This window comes from Balearica regulorum, chromosome 2 (genome assembly GCF_011004875.1).
Source record: "Balearica regulorum gibbericeps isolate bBalReg1 chromosome 2, bBalReg1.pri, whole genome shotgun sequence".
NCBI classification, from domain to species: domain Eukaryota; kingdom Metazoa; phylum Chordata; class Aves; order Gruiformes; family Gruidae; genus Balearica; species Balearica regulorum.
In genome coordinates, this window is record NC_046185.1 from 132,288,696 (window position 1) to 132,314,000 (window position 25,305).

The 25,305-nt window shown below is 40.4% G+C and overlaps 2 protein-coding genes and 1 long non-coding RNA gene across 6 annotated transcripts in view; 2 read left to right on the plus strand and 1 right to left on the minus strand.

Moving 5' to 3' along the window:
* Positions 1–10,621, minus strand: part of LOC142600559 (uncharacterized) — a 134,928-nt gene extending 124,307 nt beyond the window's left edge. The window contains exon 1 of one of the 2 annotated variants that reach the window (XR_012834103.1): positions 10,443–10,621. This is a non-coding gene — a long non-coding RNA (uncharacterized LOC142600559). The remainder of the gene's footprint in view (positions 1–10,442) is intronic. The other variant, XR_012834104.1, reaches the window with a different exon arrangement.
* Positions 465–3,313, plus strand: SPMIP4 (sperm microtubule inner protein 4; the record flags this gene model as incomplete). The annotated part of the gene is given in 6 exon segments (XM_075745976.1): positions 465–495; positions 498–533; positions 743–834; positions 2,553–2,664; positions 2,812–3,114; positions 3,117–3,313. Coding segments are annotated over 6 exon segments (771 nt in total), but the record flags the coding sequence as incomplete, so codon positions are not given.
* Positions 10,622–10,843: 222 nt separating the features above from the next.
* On the plus strand, positions 10,844–13,716 carry CYCS (cytochrome c, somatic). 3 transcript variants are annotated; one of them, XM_075745978.1, is made up of 3 exons: positions 10,844–10,930; positions 12,082–12,258; positions 12,428–13,716. In XM_075745978.1, the coding sequence occupies exons 2-3, from the start codon at positions 12,090–12,092 to the stop codon at positions 12,574–12,576; spliced, it is 318 nt and encodes a 105-aa protein (XP_075602093.1). In that variant the 5' UTR covers positions 10,844–10,930; positions 12,082–12,089; the 3' UTR covers positions 12,577–13,716. The 3 variants fall into 3 exon arrangements, with proteins under 3 accessions (XP_075602093.1, XP_075602092.1, XP_075602094.1); XM_075745977.1 differs by having other exon boundaries at positions 10,847–10,986; XM_075745979.1 differs by lacking the exon at positions 10,844–10,930 and adding an exon at positions 11,498–11,522.
* Positions 13,717–25,305: the final 11,589 nt, after the last annotated feature.

The following is a 25,305-nucleotide window of genomic DNA, read 5'->3' on the forward strand; positions in this document are numbered from 1 at the left end:
ATACAGCCTTTGTAAACACACAGTCTTACAGATGTGTCATGGGAAACAACAAGCGGTGGTCCATTTTAAGGCAGTCTACAATTGTGACTGCAAAAGAAAGCTTATAGCATGTAACGTTCTGCCTACCATGTGTGGCTATCGTAGAGAACTTGATTCCAAGTTCTTTGAATTGAGTTGAATTACATACCTGTTGAATCTTCCACTTGAGTAGTAATGCTGTACTGAAGACATTTTTCCACCACATTTTTACTTCTATTAGCATTTACTAAACAGATAATTGGGGGAGGGTGATGTGACACATGTTATTTCAAAACTTTGGAAGAGTCTTTTCCATCCAGCACACATATTTCTTCTTATCCTTCAGCTTCCTAAGTTTGCTGAAGAGTCAAATATACTATCCAAAGCCACCAAAGATAGTGCCCCCACAACTCCACTTCTGAAGAGCTAGAACATAACCTCTCTCAAGAATAACCAATATGCTACGAAACATTGAAAGGCTATGGGGATCGCAACATACAGTCAGGACTGCACAGGTAAGCATTTTTTGTTAAATTAATTCACTTGGTATAGCAATGAAAGACCACAAAGTGTTAGCCCCTAAATTTCTCAAAAAAATTAATTTCTTCCATTTAGTAACAAAGGCCACACAAACTGTAAATTATCTGAGGTTTTTCAGGGGGACTGTGCATTAATTTTGATCTTCCTAACCAATAAAAATGTATGACATTATGTCTCCATTAAGGAAGAAGTCCTATGAATCCCCTTATGCTGGATAACTATTATGTGAAAGCAGTTGTCAGATTAACTGGAGAACTAAGTGAAGACATGGAACTAGTAAGTACTGCATTTACTAAGAATCTCATGCTTCTACCACAAGTAATACTGGTAATTACCAGATTCAGCTAGCAGAATTAAGCTTTCCCTTTGATAATACTAAGCTCAGGGCAAGGCTCACTCTAAAACAGAGGCAAAAGTTCAGTATATTAAATCAGTCCTGACACAGCTGGTTGACAGAACTTCTGTAATGGATTAATGACTAGTTCAGGGTTTGCAGGGGAGAAAGTTATTGCGATTAACTGCTTATTTTTTATCTTATCATTTAAAGTTGCCACCAACACAACAGCAATTCAAACGACCTTTAGCCTTGAGAAGTATGAGTAACCGCCTCCATAAAACAAGTTGGCAGCTCTCATGTGAACGGTGCAGCACTGCAGAAACTGAAACATTGGCTAGATGTTCAGCTGGTGTTAATCAGGACAACCCCAATGAACTCATCAACTTGCTGTCTTTATTGCACATTGGGTATTTGATAAGCGACCTATTACAATTGCAGACTATTGCCTCCTTACTAGCTATACCAGTTTAAGCTTGGGAGAGTTTCCATGATTCATCCTCCTCCATTTATGTGAGTGATTTGCCTTTCTTCCTTAAGGGTGCATCAGTAACATTATCAGATTCTATTTTAATGCAAAGATTTACTCTAAAGAATGTATAAAACTGTATTGGAAATCTCCATGTTTATTGTCTTCAACAATTATTATATTGTGTGGCCTGTATAAAAGTGAAAAGATATTATTTGTATTAAATGCTACTCATGGAAACAAAGCATAATATGGTATATAAGCATGGCAAATCCAGTTGAGTTGCTTTTTGCTAATGCATCATTACCTGTAATGGCTTAAGCCATTCAGTGACACCTGCATATTCTCATGCAGAGTACACACACACACACATCTAGTTTATTCTGACTTAGCGATTCTGCGGGTAAAACAGAAGGAATGCATTCCTGCTCACCCTTGCACAGCACTGCTGGCTTTACAGCACTTCTGGGTTCAAATCCCACAGACGTACAAGAAGCAGGGCCACTAAGGAAGATGCTGTCATTTTCTTAAAGTACCAAAATGGCCCCAGATAAAAAGTCCCCAAATTGTCCTCCTTTTTTTCTATTGGATTTAAAAAAAAATTGCTGTATCTGAAATGGAAAAGTTGTCTAGCTTTTTCTCCAGTGCAATGAAGAAACAAATGTTTCACTTTATGATGAGAACACTGACTCTGCACCAGGATCTGATGCCTCAACAGTACAAATGATTAATACAGGGTAACAGCATTCAAGCCATGGGTCAAACTGTGGTTGAGAGAGCTAAAAAACCACATGCCAGTGAGCATCCTCAGTCCCACCTGCAACAGTTCCTAAAAGAATTTAAAAACATACTAATGCAAGTCACCATTTATAATATCATATTGCTCATGAGACCACAAATGGAAGACAGATGATTATAGAGGAAAGGAGAAGAAAGCACAAGACATCTATACTCATTTATATCTTAAGAATTGGTTTAGAGCAGAGTATTTTCTTTTCCAAAGCATAAAGACCAACTTTAAGGTCCCTAAGTGGCAAGGCAGTAATGAATATCTGGGTTGCTTCCCTTTGCCTGGGAAACCCCTAACCGAGTCATTTCACTAGTCTCAGACAATGGCTGCTGAAATAAGCAGTCCCTGCTAAAATAAGAGACTTAGATCTCAGTGTAAATCCTGCTCCTTCCTCCATATAGAAAGAAACATTTCTGCCTAGTGTCTCACAAGTGAGACCTCTTGAAGGGCACACTAAAGGTTTACTTCAAGGTTGACATCCTCATGAATCAATTCTGCAAGAACAGTACTCCTCCAGTCTTCAGATGCCTCCACCTTTATGCAGAGTTCCTAGTGCTATAGCCAGCTACTCAGACACAATACTGAGTAAAAGAAAAACAGCTGCCAGTCTAGGTCAGCAGTGTAAAGTGACAGGAAGTACAGACCAGAAATGGGATGTGAGCCACGAGCAGGCCACTCTGTCTCAGACATGCTACCAGAAAGTGCATTATCTGGATACAAGACTTCAAATGAACAAACTTCAGAAAATCACTGACACATTGCAAACAGAAGCATTGTACAGGAGGCAGCTTTCAGGAAGGCCTGAACTTGAATCCTTTCCAAAATCTGCATGTTCCATTTCTTACAAAGACTTCAAGCCCAGACATTTGGATCGACATACAGTATGGGAAAACCCAGTTCGTCTAAGTAAGCCAGGCTTATGGCTAGATGTAAAGAGTGAGGAAAGCATAATTTTGTTGCACAAGCTGAATGGATCCCTAGCTGTGAGGTTCCTCAGCGCCAGACAGCACTGCTGGAGCTGCAGCATTCCTTCTCTAAGACAGCAGCACAAAAATCTTTTCATGATTCCATAAAAGGAGAGACAAAAGACCTCAGAGATAACATTACTGAGGGAAAGAGACACAAATTCTGTGGCTGAGATGGTTTTTATTTCTTTAACTGACACATTCCTTGTCCTTTAAAAACAGAGTAACAGATAAAAAGTACCTCAATACAAACTGACTGTCCTTTCCTAGGGAACCACAATCAATTCAAACAGTAAAGAGAAGACCAGCTAGGGTAGCCCAGGACATGTGCAGCCTATTTGAGAAAAGAAGACTAGAAGAGCTCGTCTTAGTCTAGAGGCTGTGAAAACATGATTTCTTGAAAATTAGTGGGATAAACACTGGTTAGGGAAAGAGCTGGTTCATTAAAGGCCAGATGGATTCAGAAATGAGTGTTACAGTCTGACTGGGAATAAACTTAGGCTGGGAATCACAAGATGATTTTTAATGGTCACAGCAGGGAGGTTCAGGATTAGCTCTTCAATAGATGAAGAAAGGATCGGAAAACAGGCTGCTTCAGAATGGATCTGATCAGTTTATGAAAGGAGCTATGGCTTGGTTGCCAGCAATAGCTGGGGATTATAGTCAGTGACCCAATAAGGCCCTTTACAGGCCCTCAACAGGCACCAAGCTCCCAGGTCAAAAGGACCCTCTGCTAATCCACAGGGAGTCAAATTCCAATAATGTCACACAGAGGGACAAACACGATGTTTGTGAGTTGAGGAGTCTCTTTGTCTGTGTACAGCAAGTTCTCAAGGTCTCCATGCTCTAAGCTTGACTGTGGCCTCTCCAAGCCTACATTCCTATGTCAGACCTATTGTGGCTTGTTTCTCAGACACTTCTTCCTCCTTTTTCACTCATTGTCTAAGACAGGAATGTTTAAGAGAACAGGAAAGGCCATAGAGACTGTATTTAAATTGCAGCGAAGACTGGTAGAGGGAGAATGGGACTTTGCATTCCCTGCAGGGCTTTGAAGGAGCTTTAGAATGAAGCAGGTAAACTACAGAAAACATGTAATCTGTTATTAGGAGTCATCCCTAGATGGCTGCAAGTTGTCAATGTAGTGGCTAAGGATTAATGGCAGGTATTAACTTGGTGGTTATAAAAATAGTTAAGCGCAAGAGATAGGTACAAAACAGTTCTGCTGCCGTGTTGTGCTTACTGAGCTCTTTAGGGTTCCTGAAAAGTGTGAACAAAAACCAACCAACCAAAAAAGTCCCCAAATGCAATATATTTAAACATCTTAAATCATTTCTGTAAAGACTTTTTAAAATAAGAAAGCAGCAAAGGAAACTTTAGTGCAAAGCTATCTCATAGATTAGCAGCTGGCTTTGCAAAAACAATGCGAAGAATAAGCTTAAATCCATAATTTCTGTGTGCTGACAGATTAATATTGCTGCTACCCAGAATTCAGAAACATAACTAATATTGGTTCAATTAATATCTTGCAGAGCTGCAGCCAAGTGGGGATTACAGAAACAGAAACAGCACATGAGCATTCATTGGTGTTTGGGTTTTTTTTAGCTGCTTAATTAAATGAGGGATTATTCAGTTGTTTCCCAGAGACGACCTGAAGAGGGAGCAAAATGCCATTGTATTTTTCATTGAGAGCTTTTTCATTGCAGTCTTCTAAACTGTCCTATTAAGAGATCAGATATATTCCCCACTCCCTTCAAGCAAATCACCAGAGTTCAGGAGACTGCCAGGATCACAGACGGAATATACAGCTCAACCTGAACCACGCTTCCAGCTAGTCATTATGCTTCCTTTACAGGAAGAGATATTAGCAAAGAATCATTGCAGAAACGTAAATCCCTGATTACTTTATTCATGTGTGAGAACTTCGGGAGGCCAGTCTGGACACAGTACCCCAGCAGCACGCTATTTTCTGTGCAAGTATTCAGAGTACAAAGGGCTCAGTGGCTACCAGGAAGATATAAGGAAAATGATGTGACAGGAGTCAGATAGCTTACTTTCCATTAGGAGAGGATACTCACTTTCTATCCCACCTTTACATATCAAACACTTAGACTTTTTGTTCTTGAAAAAGAGATTATTAATGCTTTTATTAGGATAGAAGAAGAGTACAGGAGAGTATCTAGAGGATTTAGTACAAAAGTAACTGTGCAGCATAATAACAGAGGAAATTTGAAAGTGAAGTATGAAGAAACATACTGCAAAGTACTGTTGAAGACAACTCAGCCACAAATGGGTTTTAAAATAGTTGTTACCTCCTGGAGGAATGATTTCAAAATAAGTGCAGACTCCTGCCTTTTGCTCTGCCTCTAGCACCATTCAGGAGAGATTAATGTTAAGCTGCAGAGAAGACAGATTATGTTATTTCATAATCCTTGTGTATCTTGCATTTAGTTTTGTTCAGCACATTTTGTAAGTAACAAAAAGCAAAAAATCTGGAAAAAAGCAACAATTATTAAAAATAGGATTACTTACACCCTAAGAAAGATATGGAAAAACTGAACTTGTTCTTTCTAGGGAAAAAAAACCCCAACAAAACAAACAAAAAACCCCATAAAAACAAAAAAATCAACCAACCCCCCCCCCCCCCAAAACTATAAGCTACAACTTAGCAATGAGTACACAACCCATTTAGTACAGAAAAGTTTCATCAGTCATTTGTATCATGTATCTGTAAACCCCTGAATAAAAAAGCTCTGGGACTTTTTGTTTGGTGAAATTCATTAGACAAAAGAAGAAACTTAGAAAGTACACTCTAATTTACTTGTTTAGTTTTCTACTTGGAATACAGTGAAGGCAAAGAGCTTAATATTATTTTTTTAAAAGTCTTAGAGATGTATCCTAGGAACATAAGAAAGCCATCAGCAATAGTAGTAGTTTGGATTAAGTATTCTCAGTGCTCTGAGACTTCACGCTTTAGGATAATAAGCTCATTCTGGGCAGTTTTTAGTGTCCACAAAGCATCCAGCATTGATCAACGTCAGAAACAGTGTTAAACCACTAAACTGCTCTGATACAACACTTGACACGTTCCTAAAGTCATATGTAAAAACAAGCAGACAATGAAGGTGGGATATTATAACCTGATTCTAAAACTACCAGCCAGGTGATTACTTGGTTACAAAAGTCTTGACACAACAAGCAGCAAAATTAGCCTAAGATCTCTGCAAGGAGGAATCCCATGTCTCCACTGATAGAACCATCCCGTGGGTGCTACCATCTGCAGCAGTGATTTCCTCTCAGTGAAGAAGATGGCCTGTAAATCTATGAATCATGAACATGTTATCTCATGACCTGGTCAGGCTTCACATGCTGCTATACACAGAGCCCTTGTAGCTCTGCAGAGAACTGGGTACACACTTAAAATCATTAAGCCTGCCATAGCACACTAGTTTTATTTCTATGGGAGAACAGAGCTAAATTTGCCAGTTTATGACCTTATTTCTACTTATGTTATAAATGGTTTCTCCTTTGAAAACCCCAAGGTAAGCTCTCATCTGAATGATGGGCCATGCTAGTGCTCTTACTTCACGAAAGGTCCTGCTGTCTGGCTTATGGTTTAAATACAAGAACTGTATAGGCTTTAGTAGATTACATTAGATTAGCATATCATCATTACATAAGGAGACCCAACCATACAAATCTCCTTACAAAAGGAGTCTTAATTTGGAGCTTTTCTCAGGGCTAAGTTGATGCTCTGGAGACTAATTTGACAATATCTTCATTTAAGCTGCTGCAGAACTACTTCTGACTCTATAGCTTGGGCTATTCAAACGATAATGTCCCAACTGATCATGTAAATGAGAGGACAGTAATCTTTGGCTCCCACAGATACACAAAGCAAATGTATTATCAGTGTAAGCAATTGTCATCTCCTCCAAACAGGATATGGCTGAAATTGTTCCATCTGTTTGATTCATTAGAAAGAAAAATCATTAAAAATAATTTGAAAATGTGGTAGCTTTGACCAATGCTTGACATCTGAAAATAGAAATTGAGGCTAGTAGAAATGAGTGGGTTTGTAGCATGTTTTTTTGTCAGATGGAATCAGACTCTCAGACAATGCTCAAGGACATTTAGTATACCTCTGTTATTTTCAGCTTTGCAGTAAACTGTGGCAGACTCCACAACAGCATGAGACTAGCTTTAAAGTTAAAAACATAATAGACTTAATAAAAAGAAACCCTTTTATTTGGCTTTTAATTCTTGAGGCCCTTAAAGTTCTTTTCCAAAACCTCAAAAGCACCAAAATTATGGTTTTTTAAAAAGCTAGATTTCAGACAAAATGCTAGGTCCTGAATCTTTCAAAAGGGAATGTCCTTGTGAGTTAATTAACTTTGGCCTTGAGTCCAAAAATGTTCTTTTCTTTTTTTTAAATTACTATCTTGAATCACCTTTCTTTTTAGCCTACTTTCACTAAGGGAACTAGTTTATAAGGATTCAGAATGAGTTGGTTCTAAGGTATTTGCCAAAGACCAAACAAGAAGTTTATCACAGAACTCAGGAAAAAACCCAACACGTTCTCCTGAGTTCCAGTCTAGGCCCATAAGGCCCGCTTTCTTCTTTTATCTGCAGTTCTTAAACAGAACTCGTTGGCTTTTTTGCCATGTTTCCTTTAGTATCGGACTTCACGTATTTGGTTCATTTTTACTTCCTTAGGACAGAATTACATAGCAATAATTCTGATTGCGAAAGAGCTATTGTTCTACAGTGTAATGCTCTGAGGTAGTAAAAAGACAAAGGCATTTCAGGTGTAACCACAGTGAATAACTGAAAGACTATAATACACACCTTCTAGGTAAACCACACCAAAGCGAACATTCTAATGAATGTTAATACATGTAGGAAAGTAATAGTATGTTGAAAATGTGCCCCAAGTCATTTTAGCTAATTCCAGCAATGCAAAGCCTCAAAACCAGAAAAGCCGACTTCATCTTCAGCGTTGCTTCTGGAAGTCCCACAACATATTCTGTCCTACAGAGGAAGTCAAACGACATGTGTGGGATTCACGCAGAACATACACCACAGATGCTATATTTAGCATCAAAGGGTAAAATTTCACTATTTCTCTGTCCTGTTACACCATGTTTCAAAAAGTAAAACACAGAGTACCTCGAACAACCCTGTTTCCTGCACTGTCTGCTTTACTTACAGACTGGTTCTTACCACTGTGTTGTTCCAGATTCACGCTTAGTAACGCCCAGATGGGCTTAAACAAATGAAGTCAAGTCCTCTCCATTCAAGATACCTCTACTTACTGGTGAAAATACGCCTTCTAAACTAGTATATTTTTACATTAGATAGAACTTCTGCTTCCACTAACAATACAGTATGCAAACCCACAAATACACCGTTTGGATCATTTACACCTTCATGAAACAGTATTGAATCATGACTGCTGGCAGTTGCTCACGCAGCAAACATCTGAGTGGTCAGGTATAAGGCAGAGAAGACAACAGTTCATTTTACAGACTGATTTTTAGTATACTAATCTTTAGCACTGAAAACCTCACAGGTTCGGTATTTTCCAAGGGCATTATTTCATTATTTCAAAAGTTTAACAAAAACCAATTCAACTGTCTTGAATTAAGGCACAGTTTTCAAAAACAGCTTCCTGGAGAAAAAATAAAATAACATTGCTACAACGTCCCTCCACATGCATCAGAAGGGTTAACCATGAAGCTCAACATGTAATGCTCAATATGGAGCATACATATTTAGAAGACAAAACCCACCAGAAATGAAGACAGTTATAGATGCTTGAAGTCTGCATTCTATGAAGAAAGGGACAACCTTTCAATGGATGTTAGTGGGCATCAGTGCTTAAATAGTGGGCAAGTGCTTAAATAAGCTTAAGAATTTACACTAATGTAATTTCTTAAAGCAGCTTAAAAGATACTTTAGCTCCTTCCTCTTTCAAAGACAAGAGAGACCAGGAGTCTTATCACAAGTCTTGTGATATTAAGTTACATACATCTGGCTCCTGGAATCATTTAAGACACAGAAGCCTTACTAAAAAAAATTACAGTCCTTACAATCATGGTAAAAAAACTGAAAAAACATGAGTGAAGTGCACCATGAAGGTTCAAAACCAAACGGCAAATAAAAGAAACACAGAATGCCTTTAGTTTTTAAACTAGTATCTTTCCAGTCAACCTCAAAATTCTGGGAATCTGACATGATTTGAGATTTAAGTTGGGCAACAAGAGAAGTCAAGATGCCAATTTAAAGTGGTTCCATTGCACGTATATTATCTTGGTCTGAATTCAGCTGTATATCATAAGCAAATTAGTTTTATTGTGGTTAGTGTACTGTCAAGATTAGTGTTAACTGTTAAAGTTTAGGAGCGTATTAATAAAATATTTTGTATATACTTAGTGATGAAATGTTAGAAACTGCACAAACATGTGTCTCATGCTCTAGGTACCATGTGCAATGGAAAACAATGCACTCTCTCCAAACTAGGAAGTGATAATTTGCTGAATATTCTTATGAATGCTCTGCAAAATTCTGCCATGAGAGGAACCTTTGATGTATTTTTACCGTGTCCTCATTCCCTCTTGCTTCACGTTGGCACCTTAGGTGAGCGCCGCTCCACAGGGCAATTATAGGAGCATGCTTACACCAATTCCAGCATAGCATAAAAGTTCACAGAGAAAAATAGAAAGTTTTTCAAATGCCAGACAGTGGGAAATTCTCACAGTTTTAATGACCACAGTTAAGGCAAACAGTTCACCTCTTGTCATCACTGCCTTTTGATCACTGGACATTATTACACTAGGCTTTTTTAACAGCTTTTCTTCCTCCTTGCCAAGGAGAGTGAGATGGTGGTCATGCTTGAAATTCATGATTTAAATTCTGTTTAGAAGTCCACAATGTATGGATATCAACATATACTCTTCAAGCACCACAGCGTTATCCAACATGCTGGGAAGACATCTGGGGCATCTTCTTTTCTTGTCGTGCTCCCTTCAGTAATACTCTCATTTTCTTCTAAACCATAAGACTTTAGTATCCTACATGAGATGTAGGATCCAGCCACATACCTACTCCCTCTCCAGCTCCACGTGGCGACAACACTGCCTAGCGCTCCTGGCCAGCCCTTCTCAAATCAGGAGGGTTTGAGCCTCATTTTTGCTACCTGCGGCGCTTCTACCTCTTTATTCTCTAGGCTCCCTTCAGAAAGTTGTCAGACCTCAGCGACACGTAGAACGGGGATAGCACTTTGCCCACTTCACCTCACCCCGGCCGCCTCAGCGATCCTCTCCTGACCTCTGGCAACTACCACCACAGCGCCGGGGAGGAGGAGCAGGGGCGCCCGGCTACGTCACGACCCGGGCCCCGCCCACCGCGCCGCCACGCGGCCGCCTGAACCGCCCGCTCAGGTCGCAGCCCCCTCGGGGCGCCGCGCGACCCTTGTTTCGCATTCCGCTATGCGCATGCGCTCAAAAACGCTATGCGCTATGCGCGCGCCCCGTCGTTCTTTACGTACCAGAGTTACGTCTGACGCCGTTCCGCAAGGTGGAGGGAGGAGGAGGAAGCCCGGGGGCCCGCCAGTCACAACCTACCCCGCTAGCCTCCGGCGCCGTGACGTCCACCTTGGCGTATAGGCACACCGCAACCAATCAGCGATCCAAAGGCCGGCACTTGATTGGTTATCACGTCGAGGGGGCGGGCAGAGTGCTGGTGTAGTTTGGTTGCGGCGACGCCGGCTTACATAGGGCGGAGTACGGCGTGTCCTTGGGCTCAGACGCCGGACGGTGCGGGAGTTACCGGGCTTGTGGGCGCAGCATCAGTGGGGCGGCCGGACAGGCAGGTGCGGGCGACAGCCGGCGGAGCAGGCTCCTGTGTGGGCAGGCCCGGCTTGGGCTTGGGCTTGGGCTGGGGCTGGGGCCTGGGCCTGGTGCCGTGAGCCGGCGGGACCGTTGTTCCGGAGCGGGGCGGTGAGGCAGCCGGGCGGGAGGGGGTGAGGGACTGGGAAGGGAGGGCGCGCGGCAGGTGCTCTCGTCCGTGCTGAGAGCGCGATTCCCGCCTCCGCGGGCCGGGCCGGGGGAGCCTGGAGCCGCGGCCTGAAGAGGCGGCCGGGGTGCGGCGGAAGGTCACCGTGGGGCCTAGCGGTCCCACCGCGGGCGGCTGCGGCCCGGGAGACCCGGTCTGCCCGGGCTCTGCCGGCGGCTGCTCGAGGTCGGGAGTGGCGCGGCCTCGCCTGGGCGCCTTTGCGGGGTGACTGCGCCGGCCGCCGCTCTGGGGTCGTGCCGGGGTCGTGCCGGTTGCCTGGAGAGTCCCCCCGGGCCAGGAGCCTGCTCCTCGTCTCAAGGTCAGCCTCCGCGGAGGTAGAGCCGGAGCCGAGAGGTGAGGTTGCCCTTGGGTGCTCTCGCCACACCGCGTGCAAATAGCGTCGTTGCTGGCGGGCGCTCGGGAGGCATCCGGCTTGTGGCAAGAGGGGAGAGGGCCAGCTTTGGGCCTGCCCCCCTCTCCTCCTTCCAAGGTGGTGTGCTGGGGCGCTTTTCCAGCTGAAACGGATCTGTACAAACAGAACTGACCCTCTACACAAGACTTCCGTGACTAGGAAACTTTCCTATTATAGCTATACAAGCTATATATGGAAGTTGCATTCAGAAACTATCTCCATGCTGTTTAAATGCTGTGATGCAATTACTTTGGCTGAGGGAATGTTCTTCCTGCTCTTCAAGTGTGTTTATCACCTTGATACCTTTTATGAAGTCTAATGACTGTAGGCTAATCTTCAAACCCAGGAGCTATAGCTTGTGGATAGAAAGTGTGCTGGAGAATTACTAGGCTGATGGGCCATATGTACAGTTTTATAAACCAACAGGATGCTTTTAAAATTTCTGTTGAATAAGTGACCTTGAAATGGTGATACTGACCTCTGTGTGTCTTCTTGGTCTAGTACTGAAAATGGGAGATATTGAAAAGGGCAAGAAGATCTTTGTCCAGAAATGTTCCCAGTGTCATACAGTTGAAAAGGGAGGCAAGCACAAGACTGGACCCAACCTGAATGGCCTATTTGGACGCAAAACTGGACAAGCTGAGGGCTTCTCTTACACGGATGCTAATAAGAATAAAGGTAAACTTACAGGTGTTCTGCTGAGTTACCAGGGACAAAAATACTTGGTTATTGGTGATAGTTCCATAAGCACTGAAATCTGCTGAAAAGTAAAATAATATGGAGGACAAGAATATAAATGTGTTTGTTATTTTGAAGTCACTCACTATATTTTTTTTCTTCTTGCTAGGTATCACCTGGGGTGAGGATACTCTGATGGAGTATTTGGAAAATCCAAAGAAGTATATCCCAGGAACAAAGATGATTTTTGCGGGTATTAAGAAGAAGTCTGAGAGAGTAGATTTAATAGCATACCTCAAAGATGCCACTTCAAAGTAAAAGTTATCTGCTGCCTTATTTATTTCACAAAGGAGATGGCAATGGAAATGTCAGTGATGAGATTGGTTTTTAAACTTTCTATTTTTACATGTTCTGTGTCTAACCTTAAAATCTGTCTTACCCATCAGATAACATTGCTCACGGTGGGTCACTGGAGTACACGCTTGTTTGGCAGCCATTAATTTAATGGAAACTATGTAATTGGGTTGATTTAAATGACTATAATGTTCAGTCATTCTTGATCAAAGAATTAAAAAAAATAAATAAACATTTCCTGCCTCTTCATTGTTTAAAGAATTATATAAATAATCAAATGAGTAATTGTCAACAGCATAATAGCTTTGACAGCCCAACTCTTTCACATTAAAAAGCAGGGTGGTTTTTGGCATCTTCCACCATACGTCTTCTGTTACATTATTTTAAAGACTTTTTTTAAAACCCAAAACAACAAAGATTTAAAAAATAAAAACCCAAAGCCCTAAGCTATTTTTCTAAGTTTAATCATTGCTAGGTGTTGTGGTATATATTAATCTGTCTAAAGCTTGCGATAAGAATGCATTTCATCTGACTTAAGTACTATTTGTGAAATGGCAGTTGTGCCCAGCCACTTTTCTTTTATCTAGGGGAAGCATGTTATAATTTGTCCAGATGTTGACAGCTGCATGCACCAGTAGAGTATAACTTCCCTTCAGAAACATCTTCGGTTTTGAAATGTTAATTGAAACCCTTTGTTCAGTAAATCTTCCAAAAACAGCCATTCTTAGCATAATGAATAGAACAGAAAAACATCCTGTTCTGGAAATACAAGTGCTAAAGATCAAACTGACAATTATTAAATCTTCTTAATTCAGCAGAAGCATTCACCTAAAACTTACTGTTACAGGCAATTTCAGACGAAGGGGTACAGGAATGAATGCACTGGTAGACTAAAAGGAAATAGTCTTCCTGTGTGCCTGGCTGTAGCCGATGTCATTACTTTTGAAGGTTCTGTTTCGCACAGTGTAAAGCGGTATTTTTAATGTTTTAACTGCATTTTTTTCATACTAAGTGAATTGTTCAGATGAATGTATTTACTGTGTATCAACAGTAAGGCATAACTCAGAGCAATTAATACTGTAAATTAAAAAAATTAAAAGTCTTGTTTGCTATATGTGTCTGAAATTAAGTGAAAAACAGAATGTAGAGAAAAGTTGGGAGTCCAGTTTTACATCATCAGGAAAGAAGCAAAAGCTCAGCCTGTAAAACAGTAAAGGCTGATGGAGTTGGCATGGGAAGTACTTACAAAGTGTGGCAAAATTAGAAAGTATTTTGGACTAGAGCTAGCAAAGCTCTTCCAGCAGTGTTCTCTTTAACAGCACTTTTGCTGTGTTTCCAGAGTGGGATGGGAGAAAACTCAAAGTAGCTTGAAAGCTGTAGCTGTGCTGTAGGATTGGCTAAGTTTGAGTTGTGTCAAGTAGAATAGTGTGCTTAATGACGGAGTTGCAAAGGTCTGTTATTCAGAATTAATGAGTGAAAAGAATTAAGATTACTAATAAGTTGTCTCAATGGTTGCTACCATGTGTTGTGATTTTTTTTGATTTTTTTTTTTTCCAAACTAAATGTGCAAGCAGGGTTTCTTGCAAATAGGAGGGCAGACTTAATATTAACCAACAGCGGCTTCTTTACTAAAAGCTTGTTAAGAGATACCTTCAAATTGTAGTAGTTTATTAGTGTTCCAATTTTCAGAAGTGATGTTTGTCATAGTACCTTTAGCACAACTTAGTTTTTACTGAACCAAAATGCCAATAGAGCAGTTGTAGATACAGAATGTAACCTTACACAGCTCTGCAGTCTTCTGAAATTATTATGGTGGATCGCATGGAGAGACTTGTGACACTTTCTGTTCTGTCAGCACCTTTATGAAATGAAAAAAACTTTGTGATCTCTAAGCTGCTCTTCTTCCCTAGTTGAGCTGGAGAGGAAATGGACTGTAGAGAAGAGGATTTTGCAGTAAGGTGCCATTTAATTCTGCACAGGCAACAGTTTACAAAAAGTTATCCGTCATCAGAAAAGCTCCTTCAGGGGAAACAGAGTGATCCTTTGTCCAAAGTAGAGGACACAAATTAGCTTGGCTGGTTCTGTCTGTCTGTACCTCCAAGATCTTGGTACAAAGACAAGTGCAGCTTATACATACCACTGAAGATGGAGAAAAGGGAACTTTTTCATTCCAGCCTGAGGATGCATCCTTGTTTACTTACATTTTAGGGAAAAGACCCTTCTGACCTTTAAAATTTCATCTTTCTTTCTACGTATACAGCCCTGGACAGCAACAGCTTGTAAGATTTGTTGTAGTAGATAGCTAGCAGCCATTTACCACTGGACAAACACAATGCTATAGTATTTCTCGTAGTGGCTCAGTAAAGTAAGAATATTGAAATGGAAGGTTAGATTATTATTTGTAAAGATAAGTGTTAATGCAAGTGCCTGGGTGGGGTTTTTGGAGGGTAGGAGGGAGGCATTGTGGAATCAAGCTTTAGTTCTTTGATTTCTAGTTTTATAGAGTAGGGGAGGAGTGGGGTTTGCCTTCGGTTTATGAAGTAGCAAGTTCATAGAGTTTTTCTTTCTGACAGTGTTATCAGTCTAGGCACTTGGTATTTCAGTAGTTCCTTTAAAGTTCCAAATTAGGGAATCAAGGCACCGTTGCCAAACGTTGCACCATCCCATAAAAATTACTCTTGGCGACTAGTTCACAGATATGATGGGGCATGCCTTTAAAACTGATCTTGTAATATTTTCACATGAAGTTATAAAAATGCATGAAGATTGACAATAATGACTGGAAAAGTAAAATTCAAAAGTACACCTTTTCACAGTATGACTTTTTGAAACCAAAATTAAATAGGTAGGATGCTTTTAAAATGAAGTTGTTATTTATGCATCCCATTGAAATTTAGTGATACAGAAGCTCTTTTTTATTTAGAGTCTAACAATTCAAGAGTAATCACTCTACAAACAACTTAATTTGGCAAAGTTCCATTTGTAGCTGTCTGCAGTTGTAGATAATTGCTTCAGTTAAAGATCTGTTCATTTTAATACAGCTAGTCTTGTATGGGATTATGTAATACTTTACTTTCTCGCTATAAAATACAGTATCGGTAATCCAGAACAAATGTGATACATTATACTTCTCTTATGGGGAAGGACAGAAATTAAACAGCTAATAGTTAAGAGCTGTTAGATATTCTAGTCTCTCACGTATATCAAAGGCCATTGACGTGCACACATCTACCTCTGCAGTAAGCTTCGTAGTTTGCCTTTATTTAAAACACATCCTAAAAACTCTTCCAGGGACAAAGCCAACAGAATTCTCTGTGTTACTGCATATAGGATGAGGTGAACCATTTCAAACTGATGTCCTGAAAACCAGGTTATTCTGGGAGGTGAGCAGCCCAGAGCTAGCAGTAGGAAATGTTAACCCTGGGGAAGGGTGTGAAATCCTGTCCCTTTCTGGTGCTGCAATGGCTCAGTCAGGACTCCGGGTAGTTCTTGCCATCGGCTCATGATTCAGAGCTTGTACGTAAGTACTTGCGTGGTTTTTTTCCAAGATCATTCTTTTGATCTGAAATACAGAAAATATGATGGTCACCTTTTGAATAATTAGTTTCTGGTTAGAGGTCTCACAGGAGGCGAGATATGGATGACACGTTTGCTTCTGTGACAGGATACAGATTTGCATCTTCAAATTTCCAGAAGGCTGCGTTAACCAACAAACAGAACATGTGCTCTGGGAAGAAGATAGTCTACCTTTGTGGGAGCTGTCAATTATGCAAAAGGAGAGCCAGAAGAAAAATGAGCAAAGGAGGAGCTAACTATAGCATAGTGTTCAAAACACATGTCTTGGAGCAGGGGAGAATGTGTGTTCCTTCCAGGTTGTTTATGCGTGTAATTTTAAACAGTCCTGGATAAAAATAAACCTGGCAGTGGAGATCAGAAGTCATTACTCTGCTGGTTTTACCTCTCATTAATGCTGTTCACTGCAGCTTGCTCAGGCAATGTGAGCTCCTGCCTTGTTCCTTGCAGAATCACCCACTCTCCAGAATCATCTTCCCCTGCCTCATTCTCCGTGTGTTAGAAGATATTTTTGTATGTATGACTGTGCTGTCCCCATTTTACTGCACTGCCCACCTTTTGGTCATAAGGACTCAAAAGCTGTTGACGGAAACTGAGTGATGTTCTCATCCTTACAATGATCTGCAGAAATTCACTGCTGATGTCCCCATTTAGTCGTGACTGGTGTCAATTTCTTTTTAAGATGTCTGATGGGTCTTAATTTTTGCAACATTACCTTTTGTTGATTTTTTTTTTTTAAAATTCTAAATTTTTGATAAAGCTAACTATAGCAGGTAAGAGTTTTATGTGGCTTTTACCTGCACTATATCTCAGGGGTTTTTTTATTGTGAGCTGCAGCATGATGATGTGGGCATTCCCTGGTGTGTAGCGCTTCCAGACAAGTAGGAAAAATGCTCCACATCGTACACTGAATTGTAAAGATACTGTTGGTGTCACATGTAGCCTCAAGAACCTGGTGCTCTCACCCAGGTTTTGTTGCAGGAATGTGCCTATGCTGACTGTAACCAGCCTTTTCCTGAAAGCATTTTTAGCATTTCTCCTTCTACTGCTGATTCATTGTTCGGAGAACAGAGAAGAATGGAAATCAGGTTTCTACATATTTCTTATGGGACCTTGTAATTTTATTTCCAAATTATTCTGTCAGTTTACCTGCTATTCATGTAAAGCCTCGAGTTCTTCCCCGTGCTATTTTTAATGGAAAGGTACCACGTTTTCAACTCCACAGATTTTGGGCATAGTGACTGATTCTAATTCTGATTCTGATGTACAAATTGTCATTGGTTAGCTTACCCATCTGGCCTTTCTCTTCTTCATTTTACCTGTTACTATTGATATTGGTTGAACTGCAGGCAGCTTCTTGTACTTCACACTTCAAACATACTCTTTCATTTACACATTTCTTAACTCTGTAGTGGATTGGTTTTTAAAGTTTCCATGTAATGACTTTCAAGTAAAGTCCTTTTTTCATTGTCTTTTTCGTTGTTTAATTTTTTATTATTTTTGTTTTTAATTCACTGGAAATGATTTAACTTTTTTAACTATCCCTCACACAGTGGCACTGTATTATTTTGTATACAGCACTGTTTTGGACATATTCTTATGTATTGAACAAGGATTGTGTCCTTCGCAGAGATCCCTGAGTCTTGTGAGCCTCAAACACACGCTTCCAAAGTGCAATCGTGGTAAGTGCTGAGAAACTTCTGTAACTGGCACCATTTAATCACTTCATTGCTTGCACCAAATGAACAGGAGGGGGAGCCAATGTACTAAAAAGCTCTACAAAAAAATCGTGACATGCACTTGAAGCTAATTTTGAACAAGCCTCAGTTTGAAAGACAAAGTTCATTTGTGCAAAAAGCAATTTTAGTGCAAGTACTTAGCAAAAAGCGCTGGAGGTGATTAGTACAGCTGAATGCATTGATATGTCTGCAGTAAGTTTAGGGTCTTCTGAATTCTTAAACTGATTCATGTTTCATCAGGCCAGCTCAAGTTTGAAATCGCCTGTATTAAATTTCAGCCTATTCAAATGGTAAAAGATTCAGTTAGAAAGCAAAATATTTCTTACTACTCAAAGAATCTCAATCAAAACTGGCAATCTCTAATGCATGCTCTGGCTTTATTCCTACTGTGGAGCTCACGATATCATCAGTTGAAGTATTCTGCTTGAAATGGATATACAGATTACAATATAGTTTCTGCACTAGCAGGTAGAAATATGATGACTTTTGTTAGTAAAAATGCACTTTAATTCTGGTTTTAATACTGTTGTATGGATGGTGTTTGATGATAGACTCCAAAATTACTCTGAAAACCGTGATAAGTTTTATGATGTTTTATAATACAACTAAATACTAGCGTTGTTACTATCTTAAGGTCCTAGGAAAACTAATACTTGTAACATTGAGTCAGAATTTTACCTAGCTAGGATATTTCTCACAGGGCTATCAATGTTAATTTAACTGTAAATGTGGATTTTCTGGTACATGCCCCAACATGCAGCCTCTCAAAAGACCATGTTGCCTTTCTTCATATCAGTCCCTGGTCTATGTGTATGTTGGAAGTTAAGCTTGTTTTCAGTGCCTAACTCTATCAGGAGCAGTGTGATCAGACATTAAAAATTTAGCTCATATGTGTGCTTGCTGTCACTCTGAATTCTCAGAAAGATGACCTTTCTCTCTATACCACCATACAATGACACATCAGAAGCAACTCCTCACAGAAAGACGCAATCCAAAGGGAGAACTTTGCAGTTGAAAGATACTTCCACATCAGAAAATCTATCAAGAACATAGAGAAGTCTTCTACAAGTGAACAAGGTCACAGGATAGAAATCAAGATGACACAAAGCAGAGAAAAGGGGAACAAAGTGGAAATGAAATGACGTTAGTACAGGGTGAAATATTATGTATTCTCATTACATGTTCACCAGTTACAAAGACTGCCTGTGCTTTAACCTATTGAGTAGATGCCAGGTACTGCAGTATAAAAGGAGAAGCAGCGGAAACCCAAAAGCAATAAAAACCAAACTTGCCTACCTTCAGCTGAAGGTTTGGCAACTCTGTATGTGTTCAGTGAATATCCCTTTGCTTGGATGCCTTTAATTTTGCTTCAGCTCTGTGAAGTCATCCAATTGATGCTGCCTGACTCCAGGAGTCTGTACTTTGCTTCCACTGATTTCTGTGATATATATTCCACGTTAGCAAATCAGCCAGCTGAGAAATGGTGTGATGTTTACTCAGTACACGTATCAAATGATGTTTTGCAGGGCCGTAAGCTCTGATCCTTCTGTAACACTAGACCCTAGTGTCCCCACTTACGCAACATGCTTGAGTTACACTGCAGTTGATGGCATAGCTTTAAATTTTGCTCCAGCTTCAGATCTTACCTGAAAAGTACAGGTCAGTAATCTTCAGCAGCTACAGTGAACATAATATAGATAAAAGGGCAACAAAGAAGGGCTCTGGCACAGGAGAGAGTAGTCATATAGTAGAGTCAGCATGAAAACCAGCCTTTGTTTCTTAGCCAGAATATATAAAAAGCACTGATGGGAAGCATGGCCTAAATTACATTTACATTGCAGATTTTTATTTTTTTTTTAAATTAAGGATGCTAGTCCTCTGAGCTGCCAATCCAGAACTCAGTTGAAAGTCAAGTCATCAACAAAGTCATGAACAAGTGCAGATAAAAAGACCCAAAGCCCAGTGAATCCACATCTACAGCGCCATCCGTCTAACTCTTTAACACCAATTTTCAGTTTCTAGATAGTGGAGCCTGATGCTCTGACTGATCAGGTTAGCCAAATTTCTGTTTTTCTCTTAGAAAATGGTTTCCGATAACCTTTTTTCATTATATCAAGATTTTGAGAAAACTATTCCTTTGGCAAAGCAGTTGGTTTTATTTTTCTCCTATCAATCAAGTCAGCGCTGTGTATAGCACGGATGCTATCACCAGGAAAGCAAGAGAGGGGAAAAGTCACAGTGAATGCTTCTCCCACTACCTGGAGTGAGCTGGGATAGTCCCCTCCAAGGGTTTCACACCACGGCCTGGAGACGGCACTGTCACGAGTTGTGCATCCACGACAGTTTGGTGCCCAGCAGTTGGGGTGTTTCTGTTATGGCTGTGAAACACTGCTACAAGGCCAGGTCTCTGGGAAGCCTTTCCCGGTCCCCTTTTTGTGACCTAATCACACCAAGTCTATGCCCTCTCCTACTGGGGTTAAAAAGGGGGATGGAGGAAGAGACAAACCATGATCCAATTGCGCACTGTAACGTAGGGGTTCAGTCTGGGAGAGTTTCCACTTTGGGCTGGTGTGCTGAGAGACGTTTTGCCACCCAGAGAGATCTTTAATCTTGATCTTCCCACTGCCCATTACCATTATTGTCTGTACTACCCCTCCCCTCCCTGCCCTCACTGCAGCTCCTTTTCCTGCATGGCTGCAGCAGTAACCTCCACCAGATCTTGGGCACGTTCGACTTCTTCAAAACGGAGTACAGTCACTGCTGATGTTTTCTTTCTACTGTGTTACAATTTCCAAACATCCTTTCTTTCTAACCTTAGGGTTACAGATTTTGGTTCTTGCTTCAAAAAGCAGCACAGGATGCTCTCCGGAACAGTGATTTCTTAGCTAGTCTTGATTTCTCCAGGTCTTTCTTGGGCAATCCAATCTCTCTTGTTTGTTTAACCAAAAGAGTTGGGCTCCTCATTTTCTGTAAAAGTTCGGGTGGGTAAGTTTTTCTGGGTTGTTTTTGTTTGTTTGTTTGTTGCCTTGTTTGTTTGTTTGTTTTGCAAGAACTAATAGGTTTTAATTTAGAGAGTCTCTGAATGGCCCAGCCAGTCCCTTCCTCATGAGAGAATAATATAAGAATATAATCACAAGGTTTTTTTCCTATTTCTCTGAGTGCTTGAAGGTGACTCTGAGGGTATTCAAATATTGGGTAATTATTGGGTAAGAATTTCTTATTACTTCATCTGCAGAAGTTCACTTTATTGGTGCACATCATATACTCACTTTCTCTTCATTTATGGAACTAGTGTAATTTGAGAGCTTATAACTTCACAGAAAATCATAGTAAATATCAAGTGTACATTTTATGACAGCACTCAACATCAGGAGGTTTCAAAGGCAATTTTCTTAACTTTCAGTAGCACAGGTGCATAAGTCTAAAAAAGGCTTTCTACTAGCACAATGAAAATCTTTAACCTGGGAGTTTCATATTAGAACAAGAAAATATTAATGGAATTCTGAAATGTTTGACACCTTGGTGACCCATCCTGCTTTCTTTGCCGTCTTCAGCTATTACAGCTACGTGTCTTGAGAGAATCAAATACATGGCTGTAGTGATTGCTAAAACATTCAGTTAGCAGATGCTTGGTTTAAGCTATTTTTAAGGGAGTTCCTGCATAAACACAGTAGCTTGTTAATTTTTCTTTTATTTTTGTTTAACTGAGGCCCTTGTGTCTCTCACACACATGGAGGGTGGAAGAGGAAGGAGGGGCTAGTGAACTCTGAGTGCTGTATAGAGCTCTTTTCATAGCGGTGGGTGTACCCTGTACAGGTGGGACTTTCTCTTTTTCCTGTGGCTTGTTCATGGGTGCTGCATACAAGGGTATGAGTCTGATGCTTGGCTGAGGGAGGCCCTCCCGTTGAGTCACGATGTTCAGAAAGGACCCCTTTGTTTTCTGAACTCCCTCTCAGAGAGGAGCCTAGATGCGGCTAGGTCCAGTCTTGGTCCCAGACTTGGTCAACGGTTTATGTCTAAAGGATTATGTGTATAGCCATTTATCAGAGTCAACATTTGCCTGTCAGAGCCCCCTAAAGGACTTTCACTGAGACAGTTTCACAAAGTTCAAAAAGACAGGTAATTTATTAAGGCAACAGATATAAAAAGTTTGGAATTGCCATTGACAAATACATTTACTGCAGTAGTGCTAATATGTGATGACAGTGCCAGAAAAATGCTATCCCAGGTATTCTTCACCAAAAGATGAAGGCACAATGCTTACCAAGAAGGTGCCCCTGTCTCGTGTGGAGGAGAAGGAGCACAGCCCATCGACTGCCTCTTCTGGGTCTTCAATCTCGTTTCTCCCCCCAAAGGGTATTTTCTTCAATACCCTTTATACCCCAACCTTAGCTGTTCCCCTCCCTGGGGTGACATTTAACATGATTTCAGTGGAGAGTTGAATACTATAGTCATATATGTTTAGCATGTACTTCTTTCAGCTCATTATCACATTCAGGGGTGTTGACTTTAATATTCATTTCATGGATAATCAAGCAAAAGGTCTCACTCCGAGCACCATGGCCTTCAAGATTCTGTATTGAAACCATTTATCTGCTTATTATGCATTCTTTACCCAAAACAGGACTGTCCTGCCACAGTAAGACTCCCTCCTTCGGCTGCTTCTCGTGCCAACATTGCGGATCTCCATCCAAAAGGTTTGCACAAGAGATAAGCGGACACCAGAATTTTTAACCTCTTGTGTTCAATTCTCAGTGGGTGCTGTTTCTTTCCAACCATGGAGGAGGAGACCTTCTCCCTTTTGTAAAGCCAGCTTTTGAAGGAAGGCCTGTTATTTTATAGCCTAAGCCTGCCTTTTCCAGTAATTGTGTATTTCAGTAGGTAAAACCAGTCTGAGTTTGTACCCTCTTGTGCCTGTCTCTGAAACTGTTTCTTTGCTAAGTTTTAAGTGGTGCTGGGGGCTTACTTGAGGGACGAGCAGAGTTTTCATTACTCTTAGGAGCAGTATCCACTTACAGTTGTAAAATTAAATGCTTCAAACTTTCTAACTGTGGGTAAATACATGTTTGTTTCAAATTTGCAAGTAGGTGGAATTTTTCTGTCTCTCCAGGCTTTGTAGCAATTACACAGTGCTATAAGTAATTTGTAAGTATTGAATAGACTTTGGTCTATTCAAAAATGCTAGCGTTTTTCTCTTATGCTTTAATGGATATATGAGACTGAACCTGCCAATATGTGTTTAATCACAGAAAATGCAAGTTCCAGTAAGTCCACAAAATGTGTATAAAGCGTGCCAGATGTGTGAACTTAACTGTTTATTTCTTGTCAGACTCAGGAAATTCAAGGTCTTAAAAAATTACAGGTGTCAACTAGAAATTAGTGTGGCCCTATGTCCCACACACGTCTGCCTAAAGTTTGGCTCCTGCACCCAAACTTCATTGGAGAGGATTTTCTCTCCATATTGGCCTTGGTTTTAGTTCCCTGTCACCATGACCAAAATGAAAAATCTCTGGGTGTTTTATTGGCTGGGAAAGTTGGATGTAGATCACTGTATTGAAGGCTGATATATATATGTATCAGGCCTGAAGGTCTGGGCTTTTGTTTTGCAGGTTTAATCATAGAATCATAGAATGGTTTGGGTTGGAAGAGACCTTAAAGATCATCTACTTCCAACCCCCCTGCCATGGGCAGGGACACCCTCCACTAGACCACATTGCCCAAAGCCTCATCCAGCCTGGTCATAAATACTTCCAGGGATGGGGCATCCACAACCTCTTTGGGCAACCTGTTCCAGTACCTCACCACTCTAACAGTAAAGAATTTCTTTCTAACATCTAATTTAAATCAACCCTCCTTCAGCTTAAACCCATACCATTTATGTTTTTGTTTTTCAGCTTTGATTGTTTCTTGCTGATATGTCCTTTCCTGGATTATTTCTTTTTAGCTTCAAAGCATGCCTCAGAGAAGCTCAGATGCCAGTATTTGTATTCTTTGTTTGAATTCCATTTTATGGAGGATGTAGGAGAGGCAGTGCAGTACTGAAAAAGAAGTGAACGGTTTGCTGCTGTTGCCTTGGATCCCTTATAGTGAGAAAAGATAATTTAATGACTGAAGCAAAACCTTTGGTTAAAAAGACATCCTATACCTGGAATCCCAGATTTATGTCCTAGAGGAATCAAGTCTCCGTCCTTCATTTATTCAGCATTAAGTAGTCTATTCGGAAAGAGCTTGTCTACAGTGAATGGATGATGAACCTCTCCCCATAGCTCCTTCTGAAAAAGTTGTGGTTTCTCTACTCTCTCTGAATAAAGTCTTATCTTGGTATTGCTTTGCTGTTTGCTCATTGATTACTATCTCAAATATATATATGTTCTATATTCTCTCGCTGCTTCACAGTGTAGAGATTAAAAGTCTGCACCACGTAAGTTACTACAATAGTAATTACAGATTCAGTGCACTGAGTGATTTTATTTTTTTTTAAGTAATGGTCCCTAGCAGTTCAGAACTGATAAAGAGGATGCTGGATAAAGATATCTAGCCCAGAACAATGTTTTCAGCAATCCTGTTTTTGCAGCTCCTTTCCTACTATTCATATGCATTTTCTTGATCTGTGTCTGAAGCTCAGGAGGAAAATAATCAGCTTTTGTGGGATTTAGACATTACCGTGCTTCTCTGTTTCTAAGCACTCAAGTAATAAAGGCTTTGGTAATCATCTCCAGCATACAATATTACTATCTTTCCAAAGCTGTCATTGCTGTTAAGTTTAATGGCTACTCTACAACTTAGAAGTGCTATCAAAATCAAAAAGGATGGCACCACAACCGTGGACTGAAATCCAGAAAGCTGTGCTTGTTGCTCCAAGAAAAATATTGAATGCATTAGCAGAACATGACTTCATTAACAGCATTAAAATTTATCGTTTACAGGAAGGCAAGCTCTACTTTGGCACATATTTCAGTGAATGGCAACAACTTTTTGAACATTTCAACTAACATGCATTGACAGCTAGTTTAGGGCAGCAGGTCTAAAAGCTTTTAAGATTACAACAGTGTTCTTTAGAATAATATGAAGAATTGTTAATGCACTTGGTTTTTTTTCATTTTAAAAAGACATTTTGCAGAATGTTTAGTGTATACTAATATTCATATATAATTAAAACTACAGGCATGTCTCCTAGCTAATTATGTTGTCCAGTATCTTTCTAAAAATATTGTCTTTTATACTTTTCTTTTTTCTTCATAGTAGAAAAAGAAACATATTCTGAATTTTGCTCCTTCGTGGCTTTTATAGTTTTGCTTAGGGTTGACTCAGTTTTGGGACTGAGGGGTTGGATTGCTTCCTTCTGCTTCTCTTCCATCCTCACCTCTATAGACAAACCTAC

Excerpts from the sequence above, each read along its gene's own strand:
- CYCS (XM_075745978.1), top strand. The coding sequence starts at position 12,090 with ATGGGAGATATTGAAAAGGGCAAGAAGATCTTTGTCCAGAAATGTTCC. Across the intron at positions 12,259-12,427 it reads GGATGCTAATAAGAATAAAG|GTATCACCTGGGGTGAGGAT; the intron begins GTAAACTTACAG and ends TCTTCTTGCTAG.